General features: G+C 45.8%; 1 protein-coding gene across 1 annotated transcript in view; it reads right to left on the bottom strand.

Annotated features, from left to right (window-relative positions):
• PNPLA7 (patatin like phospholipase domain containing 7) overlaps positions 1-18,192 on the bottom strand; it is a 124,638-nt gene that overhangs the window by 61,933 nt on the left and 44,513 nt on the right. The window contains exons 20-21 of the mRNA XM_061377964.1: positions 10,050-10,163; positions 1,154-1,214 (exon numbers count right to left, since the gene is read on the bottom strand). Of these exons, the coding sequence (XP_061233948.1) occupies positions 1,154-1,214; positions 10,050-10,163 (175 nt within the window). The remainder of the gene's footprint in view (positions 1-1,153; positions 1,215-10,049; positions 10,164-18,192) is intronic.

Genomic DNA, 18,192 nt, shown 5'->3' with positions numbered 1-18,192 from the left:
TGTGTCACTTCAGTGTCACACCATGGTTTTCAACTGCCAGGCAGCAAGGAAAGTGCCAGAGAATTGCTTAACCCAAGAGAAATGTGACATCCTCCAGGGCACATAAAAGAGTTCCCAGAGATCTCCTACTTGAGAAGATGAAGATCAATTTCTGTCATTTTTGGCTGCTGCCTTGGAAGTTAGGCAACAGTAAAATTGTTTTTTAAAATGTGATGTGTATTTACCTGACATGTTAAGACAAAGATAAAAAGGCACTTTTGAAAGGCACTTTGTACAAGGGCAGGTAGGGACAGACCAAGGGGAATGGCTTGAACCTGCCAGAGGGGAGATTGAGATGAGCTCTTGAACAGAAGCTCTTCCCTGTGAGGGTGCTGAGGCACTGGCACAGGGTGCCCAGAGAAGCTGTGGCAACATGTGAAGTATCCCAGCCTGTGTTGGAAGGGACATTAAAAGCTCATCCAGTTCCAACCCCTTCCATGGGCAGGGACATGTCACACTATACCATGTTGCCCAAGACTCTCCCCAATCTGGCCTTGAACACTGCCAGGGATGGGGCATTCTCCACTTTTCTGGACAACTTGTTCCACAGCAAAGCAGCTTCTTTTTATCTAACCTGAACTTCCCCTGTTTCAGTTTCAAACCACTGCACCTTGAATATTTCCTCCTACACATTTCTGTCAGTAAATAAACTTTGTTTTGCCTGTGCCACATACAAAAAGCTTAAGAACCAACCCATAGGACCATTTCCTCTCAATTAATGCAGTAACATAATGCAAATACAGACAGATTAAGTCAGTCTCCAGGAGCTGCCACTCAGACTGCCTGATTCAAGTCTATTACAGCTGCTATTTCCAACACTCCCTTGGAGCTCTTCTCACAAGAAACTCAAGGAAATTTCAGTGCACACAAGCAGCACTCCTTTTCTATTTCAATTGCAAATCATCCCATTCCCACACGGAGTTACCTATGCTCTGCCAAAAGAAATTGTGCACATATATATATTAAAATCACCATTCACTTGTAACAACAGCTAAAATATTTAGTGACAAATTCTCATTTCAAGGATGTGCTTTTCTGGTTCCAGTTTTAAGGGTATAAATCCAGCTCTCAGGAAGCATCAGCATCAATGGAGTAGTCCAGGAATGAGTCTTACCTCCCTGCTGAAGACTGCCAAGAATCTTCTCACCCAGCAAGTGAATAAGTCTAGTCACAACCTAGCAATGGGAGAGAAAGAAAGAAGAGAAACAAAAATTCAGGCAGAATGTACTAAAAATAGTGCATCTAAATGGATCATTTCAACCTCTTGTAAGACATCATATCAAGTTAAACTGTACAGAGACAAGGTTTATAAGCATGGCTTATTCGCTGGCTGGAACATATGGTGACTGATCATTTGTCTGGATTTCTTTTACCTTATTTTAGTCTAATCTGGAAGAACAAGAAAACAAAGTGAACCCCAAACAGACAGCGTTTAACTTGCTTTGGGGAACAAAAGAAAAACATAGAATCCCAGCCTGGCTTCTGTTGGAAGAGACCTTAAAGCTCCTCCAGTTCCAACCCCTGCCACGGGCAGGGACCCCTTCCACTGGAGCAGCTTGCTCCAAGCCCCTGTGTCCAACCTGGCCTTGAACACTGCCAGGGATGGGGCAGCCACAGCTTCTCTGGGCACCCTGTGCCAGCGCCTCAGCACCCTCACAGGGAAGAGCTTCTGCCTAAGAGCTCAGCTCAGTCTCCCCTCGGGCAGGTTCAAGCCATTCCCCTTGGCCTGTCCCTACAGGCCCTTGTCCCAAGCCCCTCTCCAGCTTTCCTGCAGCCCCTTCAGGCACTGGAGCTGCTCTAAGGTCTCCCCTTCAGGAGCCTTCTCTTCTCCAGGCTGCCCCAGCCCAGCTCTCTCAGCCTGGCTCCAGAGCAGAGCTGCTCCAGCCCTCGCAGCATCTCCATGGCCTCCTCTGGCCTCGCTCCAACAGCTCCACGTCCCTCTTGTGCTGCTGCCCCAGAACTGGATCAGGACTCAGGGGGTTCTCCCCAGAGCACAGCAGAGATGAAAAAATCCAACTTTTTGTCAAACAATCAAGCTGCATTTCCAGTTTTCCTTTCTCCCTGCAGGGCGGTGGGACCCCTGGGTCACTCTCACTCCTGGATGGCTGTTGCCACCTCTACTGTCTGGAGGTACTAAGGGCTCAAAAAGTCTCGAGGCTACAGGATCTCCCCCACAATCCTGCTTCCACCTGACCTTATGGAATTAGTCCATATTTACAGTAATCAATACAAGGTGTCTTGAATCAAAGGGATACAGACACACTGTCTGCAGAATCATTACAAACTATCTAACAAACTGCTCTCCCCTCAAGTCACGTTTCTCTGAGACTTGTTTAGGGACATATTTTTTTCCCAGTGTTTTTTCCAGCAGGACTCACGTGGATATAAACCAATACTCAACCAGCCCAGCACAGCAGAGAGCTGACCAGCTCATCCCCAACAATCAATAATCCCAACAAGTGCTGCAGCCAAAGACTAATAATTGCAATGCCAAGGAGTGACAGACATGGGGAATGCGTCACTCATTCCACAAAGCTCTGTGCAAGTGTTTACCAAACAAGGAAAAGGGATATTTAAATGCATTAAGAATTAATAGAGCAATCATTAGATACTGTCTCCCTAATAAATAATTCAAGGTCAAAATAACTCTAATCTTCAGGAAGGCATAAAATACCAACACAAGAAATGTTCCCTAGACTCTTCATAAGCTCAATAAGAAGCAGGAAACAGCTACCTTAGACTTTAGACAGACGCACTGTTCCCACTGGAACAGGCACTTCAGGGTGCATCTTTCAAGTAAAAGGCCATGTAAGCATTCAGCCAGGTCAGCATGTCCATCAGAATCATTTCTATAGCCTGCTTGGAAAATGAAATGAAATAAATGGCCCCAGACTGTGCAACTCATCGCTTTAATACGCACCAAGATTTATTAAGCATTTGTAGGAGAGAGGGAGAAGAGCAAACAGGCAGCTTCTAACAGAGGGTGACTTTGAGCAGAGCAAGGAGTAAGAGCTAAACAAAGTTATTCCAGTAATCTCTGTCCCACAGCCGTAACTGCACTGTCCTGAAGATGCCACATCAACCATAGAATCACAGAATGCTTACGGTTGCAAAGGACCTTAAGAGCATCCAGTTCCGATACCCTGCCATAGGCAGGGATCCATCTCCACAGTGGTCCAAGGCCAACTTCTTTAAAGTTCCTCTTATTTGCCCCCATGGCACACACAGATTGTCCATACCTGCTGAACCAAGAGCAGCAACACTTTCCCAGCTCCTCCCTTAATCTAGAATCCCAGACAGCATCTAAAATGCTTCCATTTGTCCAAAACGTAACAAGAGCTGATGATCACCCAGCAGACTTGTTACTGCTTTAGCACCAGCAAGAGCTGCAGTTCTGAAATTCAATAAACAGCACTGAGTGTAGCTGTTGAAAACTGACCCAGCTACAGGGAGCAGGGAGGGAAAGAGGGAATTCTTAATAAAAGAGGCTGACTGTCCTTCCTAAGGAGACAACCTGCCTCCTGAGAGCATCCCTGAGAACCCAGCTCACATGTGTTCACCCAATAACCTGTATCTGCACAGCAGCACTTTCCATCAGCAGCTCTGGAAGGTGTGATGAACATCTTACACTTCTGAACCACTTTAAACATCAGAATTATAATTACTTACTAAAACCATCTCCTGCATTTAGCACTGTTTCTGCTTTACAGACAGCTCAGGAGAGCTCCAGCTCCATTAAAGAAAATGTCCAAGGTTAACGACGGAAATAAGAATAAAACCTATTGGTCTCATTTTCCAGCTGGCTGCTCCTATTGCTGGGAAATATTCTTTGCCTGTTTGCTGGAGCAGACCTTGCAGCCTTGCTACGTAAGATATGGAGCAATTATTTCCCTGGTGACTTTGTAAGACAAGCAAGTCACCAACCACAACGGGATGAGTCACTGCTGCAGCCATGGCAACACCGAAGAACAGCGCCTGGGACCGGAGCTAACAACTGAACTGAAATTTCCTGAGTTCTCTGTTAATACACCAGATTCCTCTCACAAGAGGGCAAGGTTTCCCTTGGAAAGAGGCTTGTCCATCCATCCGAGGGAAAAAGCTATATAGAATCATAGAACCACAGACTGGTTTGGGTGGAAGGGACCTTAAAGCTCCTCCAGCTCCAACCCCTGCCACAGGCAGGGACCCCTTCCACTGGAGCAGCTTGCTCCAAGCCCCTGTGTCCAACCTGGCCTTGAACACTGCCAGGGATGGGGCAGCCACAGCTTCTCTGGGCACCCTGTGCCAGCGCCTCAGCACCCTCACAGGGAAGAGCTTCTGCCTAAGAGCTCAGCTCAGTCTCCCCTCTGGCAGGTTCAAGCCATTCCCCTTGGCCCTACAGGCCCTTGTCCAAAGCCCTTCTCCAGGGAGGCAAAGGAAATGAAATGTTCATCCTCCCACCTCCTCACCTTTCCAGACTGACTCACCAGAACGCTCTTGTGCAGGGCAAAACACAGTTAAGAGTATTTTTCTTTCTCAAATGCAATAGAGAGCACTCTATTCAGCACAGTTCCACCCCCCTGACCCAGCTTACCATGTACCTAGAAATATGTTGTCTTCCTGGCTATTTCTGAATCAGCTCCATCCCCAGCGAGACCCACTCGGGCTCTCTTAGCAGCCTCCAATCCCCCCAGCTCCCCTGGATTGAATGGGAATGTCTGTTCCTGCATTAGCTACAGAGAAGGCTCCAGGAAACCATTAATTCTCCCTCTGCTTAACTAACATTAAATTACTCAACCAACCTGCAGCCTCTGCATTGCAGGGCAAGGACTGAACTTCCCATTCCCAAGGGGACCGTATTTGCCTCTTTAGGATGACTAATTCCAGTTCCAAAACAAATGACCTTCCTGGAGGTGGCCAGGCAGAATTACGACTCCCCATCATCCGCCAGTGCTGGTGCAGACACTGCACCATCCATCATGGGTCTTGGGGATCCTCCTGAGCACCACTTGCTTCACAGCTACTCCAATTCCCACACCAAGTGGATACAGTCACACTATAGCATTCTATTTCCTATAATCCCTTTAAATATTTCTACCTATTATCCACACCCAGCTAATCTTCCATGGCTGGGCTCGAGTTAAAGCTTTAGTTCCTATTCAACTGTGAAACTTAAGAGTTGCTTTACAATAAGCCCTTTTGAAAAGGATTTTCATGAGAATTCAGCTGTAAAATGCCTCCCTATGGAAATTTCTTTCAGTGTGTGAACAGTCTGGCAAACAGACTCTCTCCTAATAGGTAACAACGGGAACAAGCAAACTTTTTCCCATCTTGGCTCACAAAACTGATTTAGGGAAATCATGGCAAATTGACACAAAATCTACACAAATATCCAAATTCACAGTAACAACTAATCAATGGTAAAGGTGCTGTGTAGTGCACATCAGCCTGAGTGAGCTGGGCTTGTTCAGCTTGGAGAAGAGAAGGCTCCTTAAGGGGAGACCTTAGAGCAGCTCCAGTGTCTAAAGGGGCTGCAGGAAAGCTGGAGAGAGGCCTGGGACAAGGGCCTGTAGGGACAGGCCAAGGGGAATGGCTTGAACCTGCCAGAGGGGAGACTGAGCTGAGCTCTTAGGCAGAAGCTCTTCCCTGTGAGGGTGCTGAGGCGCTGGGTGAGGGTGCCCAGAGAAGCTGTGGCTGCCCCATCCCTGGCAGTGCTCAAGGCCAGGTTGGACACAGGGGCTTGGAGCAAGCTGCTCCAGTGGAAGGGGTCCCTGCCTGTGGCAGGGGTCGGAGCTGGAGGAACTTTAAGGTCCCTTCCAACCTAAACCAGGCTGGGTTTCTGTGGTTCTCGCAGTGAACAAGAGGGCTCACAGGTGAGCTAAAGACTTTCTCAGGTGACTGTGAATTTCAAATATTAGGTTAATACAACAGTTAAGCCTTTAAAATTCAAACCAGTCATCCAGTAGTCACCTTTAAATTAAATATGTCAAATAACAATTTATTATAGACCTTAACATATGTGATTTTGTTAAAGGACATGTAAGAATGCTTTCTACCACAGAGACCGAATAAGCTAGCGTGGAAAACAGGGCTGCCAAGGGCTTTCTGTTCTACAAAGTAAATGCAATTGGGGTAAAATAGTAATAAGAACATTTCACCTATACAAAGTCACATAATAGCAGGTTCATTTCTGCAGAGCTCTTGCCAGGAGTCGAGATAATTCTCTACCAGCTTTCTTAAGCTTTTTTTCTTTGTGAGGGACAAGGGAGGAGGAGATTAAATAAATTAGTAATAAGTAAATTAGATCCTCAACTTGAATAAAACCAGGGCATTACTGAAGCTTTCCATGGGCCCAGCTCTGCTAAACACTCTGCTTGTCACACAATCAGGGAGCTTAGCAAGGGGTCTCCCATGAAAACTTCTGACAGTTGGAGAACTGCTGTGACAAAGCAAATGTTCGAGGCTCACTCACAACCATTTCTGGCACCTTTCAAATGCTGCTACATCACACAGGAGAACTGAAGCTTTATCCTGGGGCTCTTTGAGCTTCTAACACTTGTGATCAATTGTGTCTTGAAGAAAAATGGCATTCTCACATCACTGCTGTGATTCAGCCCTCGCTCCTGCCTGCCTTGCGCTGGGCAGCTACAGGCGGTGACCATGCTCCCAATGAACATTCTTCTTCTCTCCTTTTCACATCCACTTCTACAGTCAAGAAAAAAACTTATTTGAATGGACCATGAGAACAAATACAGAAAACTCTAGAAGCATGGCCTCTCCTGACCTGCAGTGCTACACCAAGCTGAAATAATGTGATGCACAGTACAGCCAAAGCAGAAGAGTTTGGAACAGAGGGCACATTGCAGATCCTGCTTTGAGAGGCAGATAACCACAGGGAAGGCTCCATGCACCTCAGGAAAGCACACAAAGGTAGCAGGACTCACTGTTCAGGATGGGTGCTGCATACTGCACGTATTTAAACCCCAAGAGCAGGCATAGGGAATTAAAAGAAAGATGCAGAAAACCTGTGTATTTTCTAGCATGCAGAAGGTTGTCTCTCAGTCGTGTCCTCCCCCCAGCTCCTAAGCAATCTCTCAGTGCAATTTCCATCAGTTACAGCAGGTTTCAAGTTCGAATGATAAAAACAATCTCAGCTTGGTAGAGGCAAAGCTAATCTAGGAAATGAGATCCAAGTTACATGCTGCTGTTAGAACATCTCTATAATTTGTTCACAAATGCTGCGCTCTCGCTACTGCTTCGAAGCTGCTCTGAGGTGCCAAAAATCGTGAGCTGGTTCTCTGTCCTACTTTCCAGAACTGAAGGCAGTGATGAAAATAGAAAGAAAGAATCAATTCCCTTCCACTCCTGCTACACTGAAAAGCTTCAAGCAGCACCAGAAGCAAGCACAGAGGCTGTCAGAGGAGCAAATGCTCTTACTGGCTGCGTGCCCTGACAGCTACGCTGGAGAGCCGGGCCCTCAGGCAGGAGCTGAGCCTGGAGAAAACAAGGAAGTTTTGCACTGTGAACCACTTTCAATAGGGAATGTCTGGGATACGACGTGAAGACAGGCAGAGAGACTTGGGCTTGTTCAGCCTGAAGAAAAGAAGGCTTCTTAAGGAGGGGAGGCCTTAGAGCAGCTACAGTGCTTAAAGGGGCTGAAGGAAACCTGGAGAGGGGCTTGGGACAAGGGCCTGTAGGGACAGGCCAAGGGGAATGGCTTGAACCTGCCCGAGGGGAGACTGAGCTGAGCTCTTAGGCAGAAGCTCTTCCCTGTGAGGGTGCTGAGGCGCTGGCACAGGGTGCCCAGAGAAGCTGTGGCTGCCCCATCCCTGGCAGTGTTCAAGGCCAGGTTGGACACAGGGGCTTGGAGCAAGTTGCTCTACGGAAGGTGTCCATGCCCGTGGCAGGGGTTGGAACTGGATGAGCTTTAAGGTTCCTTCCAACACAAACCAGGCTGGGTTTCTATCAAGGATGCTTTTCTGATGTGCAGAGGACTGAGAGGGAAACCCTCCATCCTGCTGCTAAACAAGCTCCTGCTACCTTGCCAGTTGTTTCAAACTCCTGCCACCAGCTATCCCTTCATTGCTGCAGTACTTCTGGATGGATGAGGAAAACAACATCATAAATCCTGCGTGTAAATCATTCCACTAGAATAACAGGAGAAAAAAACAGACAGAGAGAAATCACTTGGCACATCCCCCCGCTCAGCACTTAGCACTACCTCAGGCACAGCTTTTTAAGAGGTTATAAAACCAAGTAACAATTTTTCAGCCTTTCTAGGGAGCAGAATCAGCTTTTCCTCAATACCCACCTGCTGCAATTTTGGTACCCCACCATTTGCTCTATCCAGCATGGTGAGTAGCTTGTGCCCTTCTATCAGCAAACAACTTATCCATTTGAAAATAGTTGCCATGACTTCCCTTAACATTTCACTGTCTCTTTGCCTTTGTAGGTGACTTTTCTAAACACCAACCAGCCACCTTGTGTGTGCTCTAGACTCTCTTCTCTTGGACTGCCTCTTCCTTTGTATGTGCTGACACACACATATATATATGTTTATATATATATAAATATATATATAAAAATTTATATATATGCAGTGTATTTTGCAGCCTTTCTCAGCCTGTCTCCATAGCAGAGAAGGTGCTCCAGCTCTCAAAGCATCTTCTGATCAGCTTAGCTACAGAATTGCAGAATCCCAGGCTGGTTTCTGTTGGAAGGGACCTTAAAGCTCCTCCAGTTCCAACCCCTGCCACCGGCAGGGACCCCTTCCACTGGAGCAGCTTGCTCCAAGCCCCTGTGTCCAACCTGGCCTTGAACACTGCCAGGGATGGGGCAGCCACAGCTTCTCTGGGCACCCTGTGCCAGCGCCTCAGCACCCTCACAGGGAAGAGCTTCCTTCTTTTATGTCCACAAGTTGAACACTGCTACCAGGTCATAAATCAGGGCAGGAACCCTGTTACACCAAATAGAGAAGATGAGGCTCAGAGGACTATTCAAGAGAGACCCCAAGCACAGGAGCACCTTAACAACCCACACAAGTTCAGAAACACTTCAGCCAAAATGATGCTCACAGAGAAACCAGGAAGATTATTTGTCACTGACATAACTTCTGAGCACCTACTGCAGGAATAGAGACAAAACTCCACAGCTTTTGTAAGAGGAGAGTGCATAAATATAGGCTTTACGTTATACAGTTAAAAAATAGTAATTAAAAAGTTAGCGTGCCCTAGGAAAGAAGCAGGATGCCAGGATTTATGCAAGGATTTTAACTTGGTTTATTACTTTTGCAGGTCTTTTAAAGACATGTGGCAAAGTAAGTATATGCCTTAAAGATAGCAAAAAGAAAAATCAGAAATCATTTGAAGTAACAGCATTAAAAAGCTGCCTTTAAGGCTAATGCAACGATTTAGTGCTTAGTGTAATGTCCCCGATGCACTTCGGGACAAAAGAATTACATTTCGAGTCCGTCAGACTCCAGTTGTGCGGGAGGGAGGTATAATGTCAAGTGAATTACAGGAGACGGATAAGTTGATGGATTCACAGGGAGCAATCCCAGTCTTCAAGACACAGACAGATCTGGCAGTTGCAGAATAAGGACTGACAGCCTGAAATGCAAGGGAAAGGAAATCCAAACCCCCAATATCAATGCTCTGGAATAAAGGTATGTGTAACCAAATGCTGGCTCCAAGGCCGGGTGAGCAAGACAAATGAGTAACAACATTTTAAAGTGATTTTAGAAGTCAAACTCCATTTAGTATCAATAGCACTAAGTGATTTCCACTTTGCTAAATAAGCATGGCCTGCATTTACATGAGTACCGCCAGACACACAAAACACCCCTGCAATAAAGCATGCCGAAGTAAGAGAACCTGATGAAAGCCTGCTATAGATCAGATCAGGCAAAGAAAACCAGATGTTTCTCAGTATGCTTCAACATATAAAACCCTCAAAAAACTTGGTGCTAATGGAGAGTTTCAGCTCCTCAGACATCATTTGAGGCAGACAGAACTGAGTTTTCATTTCCTTACCTGGGGGAATTTGCGCTTGATTGACACCAGTGCTCCCTCAGGGAGTTTGGCCAATTCAGAATCTCTGACGGCATGTACTGTGGTGGCTCTGGGTTGGTTGGTTAATGCCTCTACCTGAAAGAGTACACAAGCAAAATATTAAAGAGAATCCACAACACGCTGCAAGAATCACGTGTCAGGATGAAGAAATTGAACAAATCCCAAGATCCAGACTGTCATACTTGCTGCTCACACACATTCAAAACTAAATGCTGTTTTTCTCCAAGGGGGCTGCAGAGGGAGCTTCCCGAGGCACATCCACCTGCAGCAAAGTATTAGAATATCTGCTCTGCTGGTGGACAGTTAAGTTTTTCACAGAAATAGAACACACACGGCCAGACACAGTATTACAAGAGAGAGCTGTAGGGACAGGCCAAGGGGGATGACTTGAACCTGCCAGAGGGGAGACTGAGATGAGCTCTTAGGCAGAAGCTCTTCCCTGTGAAGGTGCTGAGGCGCTGGCACAGGGTGCCCAGAGAAGCTGTGGCTGCCCCATCCGTGGCAGTGTTCAAGGCCAGGTTGGACACAGGGGCTTGGAGCAAGCTGCTCCAGTGGAAGGTGTCCCTGCCTGTGTCAGGGATTGGAACAGGAGGAGCTTTAACGTCCCTTCCAACACAAACCAGGCCAGGATTCTATCAAATTCCAGCACCAGCAGTGCTTTTGTTACAGAACATGGAGCTCAGGCACACACAGAGTTAATGCAGTGTGTACATGATCCCCTGACCAATGGCTGAGCTGTGCCAGGTGCCCTGGCACATCCCTCTGCCCGCTGTACAAGAAAATGAATTTAAAATACACAGCTCCATGACCCCACTTCCAACAAGGGTCTTCCACATTGTCAGAACACTGCACATGCAAAACCACTCAGACAGCCAGAACATGTTGATCTCCAACACGCATCATCAGCCCAGACAGCTGAGCTCACCCTGCTAATATTAACTCCGCTACTGCAGGGGAGTTCCACCAACACCAAGTCCTGTGCAGGGAAAACCACACAAGTGCATTTAAAGTAACTCCGTTTTGCAAGGCCTTGCCTGTGTTTCTGTTCGCATGCCAGGAAGGTTTTATTACATTTAGTAAGAATAAAAGTTTTTGTTATGCATTTTAAACTAACGAAAATAATCATGGTATCATAGAGGCCCAGCCTGGTTTGGGTTGGAAGGGACCTTAAAGCCCATCCAGCTCCAACCCCTGCCACGGGCAGGGACCCCTTCCACTGGAGCAGCTTGCTCCAAGCCCCTGTGTCCAACCTGGCCTTGAACACTGCCAGGGATGGGGCAGCCACAGCTTCTCTGGGCACCCTGTGCCAGCGCCTCAGCACCCTCACAGGGAAGAGCTTCTTCCTTTTACCTAACCTGAACTTCCACTGTTTAAGCCCACCACCCCTTTTACTATCCCTACACTCCTTGATGAAGAGTCCCTCTCCACTATCCCTGTAGGCCTCGTTCAGATAGAAGGGGAAAAAAACCTCATGGCATCTTGGTACATAAATTCATGGAGAAACAAATCCCTCTTAGGTTCCACAATGGTCGTGCAACACCATCTGGTTTCTCTCTCCCCTACTTCCATCTTTTTATTCCAGTTTTTTGCTCTGTACTGTACCTTCCCTATCCTGCAAGCAGGTGGAGAGGCTCAATCATTAAAATAACACCTTTCCTCTCAGCCAGTCACCACCTGATTGAGTTTCATTTGTTAAAAGAAGACAAACACTCAAACTGTCTCAGATCCCTTTCCACTCCTCCTGTGATATACGAGTACATAACATGAACTGTGCTCAAGTCTTTCAGAAAAGATGAGATTTGCAAAAAAGGGAATTAAATTCTAACATTAAACCAAATCCTTGGGATTTTTGCCCTCCAGACTCTGACCTTGTCTTGTCAAAGGGCTCCCCAGGCAGAGCACAGGGGGATGGAGACCTTTCCAAACCTTCACAAGGAACCCTTCAGATCTTTGGAGCAAATGGTATTTGCAACACCACTCATGTTATGGACCTCCTCAACTGTAGGGAATTTGTTGACTGTAATTCCCAACTGATCACAAATCACGGATCTTGTGCCACTCTTACTCGCAGGTACCAGCTGAGTTTTGCCATCAGCATTGGTATTTGCATTTGAATACATCCCAGTGTTCTAGAATGGAAAATACCCACGTCCCAGACACTGCACACCAAGACAGGAAAATTTTGCTTTCCCCTTCAATATCATCATCTTAGTTCCCAATCTCCATTTTTATAATCCCAAACTGTTAATAAAATACATCCGCTTCCCTGGAAGTGAAAGGGCTCTCACTCAACATGTGGACTATCCGTAGGATTATCCTCCACCTTCACTCCACCTCTCCCCTCTTCACACCCCATGGTTATAATCTTCTTTGCACTGGTTTTAGATTTTCTGCACATAAGAATCTGCCAAATATGTGTTTGCCTCTTCTCACCTTTTCTGGAGATCAAAACCACATTCTAACACTGAGTCATAGCTCTCCCTGCAAGTGACATTTTTCTTTGTATTTGTTCTTAATAAACCATTTCAGATGTCATCTACTCAGAGGATTTTTTTTCTTGCTTAGAAAAATGAAGTTTCAGGCAAATGCGTACTTGAAACTATTCCAGTCTTAAGCCACATTCAGATCCCTGGGCTCCTCTCTCAAGTTTTCTTGGTTTACAGGCTTGAAACAGCACAAGACAGTGAGATGAAGCTTGACCTTGAACATGACTAAAACCCACCTGCAATCACATCAACCCTGTAGGATTATCTCCTCAGTCATAAAAAAGAAATGTAACATTTTGATCACCCAGCAGAGCTGCAGCAAAGCACCCAAAGACACCTCCATCACAATACCAACACACAGATGTGTCAAGAAATGGTATTATTATCTTCTAAATCCTACTCAACCCTATGGGGGAGGGGGAGTAAATATTTGTCTATATAATCACCCAAGGGTCTCTTCTGAGCTCCTCCCCAGACCCCCAATATCATCCTTTACCCACACCAGCATGAACACAGCTACAGCATTTGCTCGAGTGCAAGGAGGAATCCATGGAATCCATCTTTCCCACCTCTTTTCAAATCCAAGTCAATGGGATATATTTTGCTTGAGGCAACAGCACATCTGTGGTTCATCTCCTGTAACATCCATTCCTTCTCCTTAGTAACAAGCCTCTGAACAGATTCTGCCTCACTGCCCATTTCTGGTCTTCTCTTTTATTTTTTAATTCTCCCATAGCCTTGCTCTTCCTCTCCAACAATCCTCCAGCTTTCCTGGATCCACACAAGCCCATCGCCTCTTCTGCTCTGGCTGGACTGGCTGCTCTTCTCTTTGCCATCTTATAACCCAGTGCTGTTCGTTCTTCCTGCCTGTTATAAACTCATCCAACTCACTTCACAGTGCTATTTCCACTCTGAAATCCAACTGCTACATCATATTTTATCAGCCATGCAAACACACTGTGCATTCTGTTCATTGCTCCCCTGGCTCCAAGGTCTCCCCCTGAGCTCCTCGATTACAGCAAACATCAACACCCTCAAGAATCTGTCTGTCCATTGTTGCCTTTAGCTCCATTTCCCCCAAGAGCTGAATGAAGCCATGCCTCAAATGCCGTATTTTGCATCAAGGAGCACGTGTCAGTCCAGTGTTACACACTCCATGGTTCTTGTCCTCGATAGCAGATGTTACCATGGGTGATTGTCCCTCAAGCACTGCTGCAGCTCTGTTGGTCCTAACACTAACAAAAAGGGAAGAAAACCACAAGCCCAACCAGCTATGGACCTGTGCTCTTTTTATGGCTTCTGTTAATTCTGACAGCTCAGTTTCTCCTATCTTCTCTTAGTTCCATATTAAATAGTGACAAAACCACATACAATGCCTCCATTGTGCACAATGCACGTGATTCACAACGCCAGCTTACAAGCTCTTTACAAAGAAAAAATGTTATTATAAATGTTTTAAAAGGAGGAGAAAAAGCAATTTATATTCTCATGACCTCTTCTGACTTCATTTTCAACAGCCCTTCCTGACAGTTCTTCTTACAGCTTTCCAAATTACACACTTGGAAAGTAAAAACCAGCAAGTGTCGTCTTCTGGAAGTGGGTCTAATTACTCCCAACTCCTTTTTGAGCTACAGCCAACAAACCACTCTGAATATCTGCTTAACTTTAAGTGTGTGCACAGCCCCAGTGCAATAAGCACAGCTATTTTCATGCTTAGCCTCAAGCAGCTCTGAGACTGCATAGAGGACCTGACCAGAACTGGAGCTGCTCTACATTGATCTAAATGCTGGCAACAGAACCTTGCTCCTCCATACAAATCCAGCCTCACTTTAACAAGTCATTGGGTGACTTTCCTAATAGTCAGCAAACAGTAAAATTAATACGATTTTAAAATAGTTTCTTGTGTTGTTCATTTCTTTTCAAGTGGGTTTTGAAGTATGGCTGGTACAAGAGAAGACAGGTCCAGTCTGAATTAGCAATGCAAGTCAACAGGACTGTGTTCATGGTCACAGGGCCATTCACCACCTTCAGGTATATAGATATATATACATGCATATATGTTCTTGTGACTCTTTCCAGGCATTCCCTTCCCATCCAGTTTGTAATACACTGCTTGAAATTTCTCTCCATTATGGCCAGAATTCCACCTGAGAATCTTTTATTATCTCATACACTGTATTTCCTTCTTTCATATCAGTCTTCTCCTTGATACCAGCTCCCAAAGCACAGTAGCTTCTCCACGTTGAGGGTGCCCTGTGTGTCAGCCCTTGCCCTGCCAAACCCCAGCTATGATGCAGTACAAGGGACCACCTCTGACCGCAAAGGAAGAAAGGCAAGCACCACTTATGAGCCTGGGAAGCAGAACAGCATCCCAAGGATTATTAAATGATATAGCTTAAACTCTTCACCTTCCAAATCCTCGTTCACAAAAGCCACCACCACAGTTAGCTTGGTGTTCGTAGGTATCAGGTTTTCATGGTCACACAGGAGGCTCTGGCAGGACCCAGCATCCACTAGACATGCACCTTCCCACACAGGAGATCGGTCAGGACACATCCTGCAGTGCTTCAACAGAAGCAGCATCACACTTAACTAAAAGTGCAGGATACACAAGGAACCAGGATGAAACACACTGTGCATGGAAGCTAGATGCACCCATGAAGGCACAAGAAGAAGTATCAACACTGACATCTGCTGATAGTTTAGGAGGCTCAAGGGAAGGGATGGGCAACCAGTGAGTTGTACAGGTACCAGATAGCACCCCTGTATCCAAGTGGCCAACAGGAGCACTGGAAAAGCAGAGGCACAACAGACACATGCACATGGATTTTCAGAGTGTCTTTGCTACAAGAGCAGGAGATGCTGCTGCTGCAACTGGACACAGCAATGGAACATGATCAAAGTTGCATGAAGGGCAACCGAACACTACACACAACATTCTTTTTCCAGTTTAAGCAAGCTACCCTTCTTCAGCTCATTTGCACCTGAAGCAGCAGAGAATGCTACTGTAGAGGTGCTTCCTGAAGCCATCAGTTTGGAAGGATCCGAAACATTAACTTGTTTGTATCAGAAAAGGACAAAGGAGGAGACATTGCTGGAAGCAATGAATGAGTGGGTAGAGCAACCAGACAAGCTGCAAATCGATGCTATTTGTGGGAGCAGTGCCAGGGATGAATGCAGTACACCATGTACTCTTGAAAGTTGTTCTAACAACCACCTTCTGCAATCTTTCATGTGCCAAGTTAACCCTGTGACTGAGGACATCCTGCGCTTTCGCAGTGCAGGGAGAAGAATTCAAACCTCCCTTTCTCCCTATATATATATAAAAAAATATATAAAAAAATATATAAAAAAATATAAAGTAGTTACATAAAATACATACATATACACACACTCATACATGTAAGCATTATGATGTATGTCTGTAAGTGCATATACAAAATGCATGTAGAAATTAAATAAGCTGAGCTTGCTACCTTGTGTAATGAAGGCAGTGGAATCATGCTACAGGTTCTCCCCAAAGGTCTCAGCCTGCATTTTGTAGCACTGCAGTGACAGCCCTGTGGCACCAGTGAACATCATTAAGGGACAGAAAAGGGGAAGGTTATAGATGGGGCAGAAACCAGTAGCAGTCCTATTTCATGTATTCAAGTTTCACTCCTTATATATGTGTGGCCATAGAAAAGATGGGTACTTACATAGAATCCCAGCCTGGTTTGGGTTGGAAGGGACCTTAAAGCTCCTCCAGCTCCAACCCCTGCCACGGGCAGGGACCCCTTCCACTGGAGCAGTTTGCTCCAAGCCCCTGTGTCCAACCTGGCCTTGAACACTGCCAGGGTTGGGGCAGCCACAGCTTCTCTGGGCACCCTGTGCCAGCGCCTCAACACCCTCATGCATGCACATTTTGCTTGCCTAATCCAACATTACAGTCAAAATACCACAAAACACCCCCAAAGCTCTCTGAAGCGCACACACACACAAAACACCCAACAACTCCAACAGATTTACCCAGGTTTGAAGAGTCTCTCTAAGTGCAACCCCACTGACAGGGAGGCAGCAGGCTCCTCTGATGGTGAAATTACACCTTAATTTCAGCAGTGGATGAAGAGATAAAGAACACTATGACCTTCCAACCAAGATGAGATCTGATTGCCTTTAACTCAGCTTCACACACAAGAATACTAAAGCCAGCTGGAACTTCAGCAACATCTCTCTCATCCTCCACTGCTGCGTCTTCCCCTGTAAATGCTTTCTGTGGCTTCTGCTGGACTTGGATGCTTGCTGTTAAAAATGATGTGTATTTGTAGAGGAATGTCATGAGAGAGGAGTGGGGGGAAGAAAGAAGCTTTATCTTAACTTAAATTTTCATGATCAGCTGAGCCATGTAGCTGCAAAGGGACATGTGAATGCAGTGTTAACCCTGGCCACTCACCTGCCAGCTGAGACCCATGCAGCATCTCCCAGAGTGGAAGGGAGAAAGCAGCAGGAGGCAAGGGAGGTGGAAGATTGTCCTGAGGTGGGATCAGAAGTTGTATCATTGCTGGACACTAGCAGTGGTATCATCACAAAGGGAGTCCAGCAGGAGGGAGACATTAAACAGCTTAAGGAATGACAGTTGAATGTGTGTAATCACCTATCAGAAACCCAGCAGGTCACCACCTTATCACTATCTGTCATCAAAAATCCTCATACTCAAAAGAATTTGGCTAAGGAGATAAAGCTCTTGGCAGTTTTATCTGTGATAGCTACAAAGCCAAATGACTTACCCACTAACACTAATGCCAGATAATGTAAGACCAGAGCCTGTCAAAGGTGTGCCTGTGGTTTTCCCAGCCAGCACAGAGACCACTAACCTGTCCCACAAGAACTTTCAGTTGTGAATGGTCTCTTTCTTTCATCAGCTGTTTAGAACTTGAGGAAAATGAAGACAAAACGTAAGCTGTTGTGGATAAAATAATATATTATTGTAAAGATGAGAGTGGGAAAAAATAGAACCCACAGGTCACACCGTAAGTGAAGGTGCCTGTAGGAAAGAAAGGTTCAGGTGGTTCAGACCAGTGCCTTGAATTCAGGCAAATCCACCCTCAGGAGAGGTTTGGAAGTCAGGACAGTGAGCTTCTCACTTCAGCCTGACCTTAACTCATCTGTGCAATGAGAACTCATTCCCCAGAGCTTCCCCTGTTTCCCTTGAACCGGTAGATATGGGGGGGTTGCTGCTGTGTGCTCTGGGTTTGGGTTGGTTGGGTTTAGGGTTTTGTTTGTTTGGGTTTTGTCTTTGTTTTCTTAAACATAATTTCACACCTAAGACCCTGCTAGGAAAATAATATTTTTTAGTAAAGCATTATGAAGACAGATGGTGGAAAAGATGGAAAGAGAACACCTCCTTCTCCAACCATGTCTTGGACATCAGCCGCCTCCAGTTTCCAGATAGAGGCTGCACACAGAGTTGTGCCCGAGGCACCATCAACCTAAATTAACCCAAAACATATCCTTTAGTAACCTAAAGCTTTAGCAAATGAAGTAGCCTTTTTTGGAAAAAAAAAAAAATCACAGTCAAATAATTGGCCAAAACCCATTCACACGCTTAAAGATGACCCAGAAAAGCAGGCTGCAGAGTG

The sequence above is a fragment of the Neopsephotus bourkii genome, unplaced genomic scaffold (genome assembly GCF_033783945.1).
Source record: "Neopsephotus bourkii isolate Nb327-2 ecotype Australia unplaced genomic scaffold, CSIRO-AGI_Nbou_v1 NB_1761, whole genome shotgun sequence".
Taxonomy (NCBI): domain Eukaryota; kingdom Metazoa; phylum Chordata; class Aves; order Psittaciformes; family Psittacidae; genus Neopsephotus; species Neopsephotus bourkii.
This window is presented reverse-complemented; position numbering and strand designations above follow the sequence as displayed.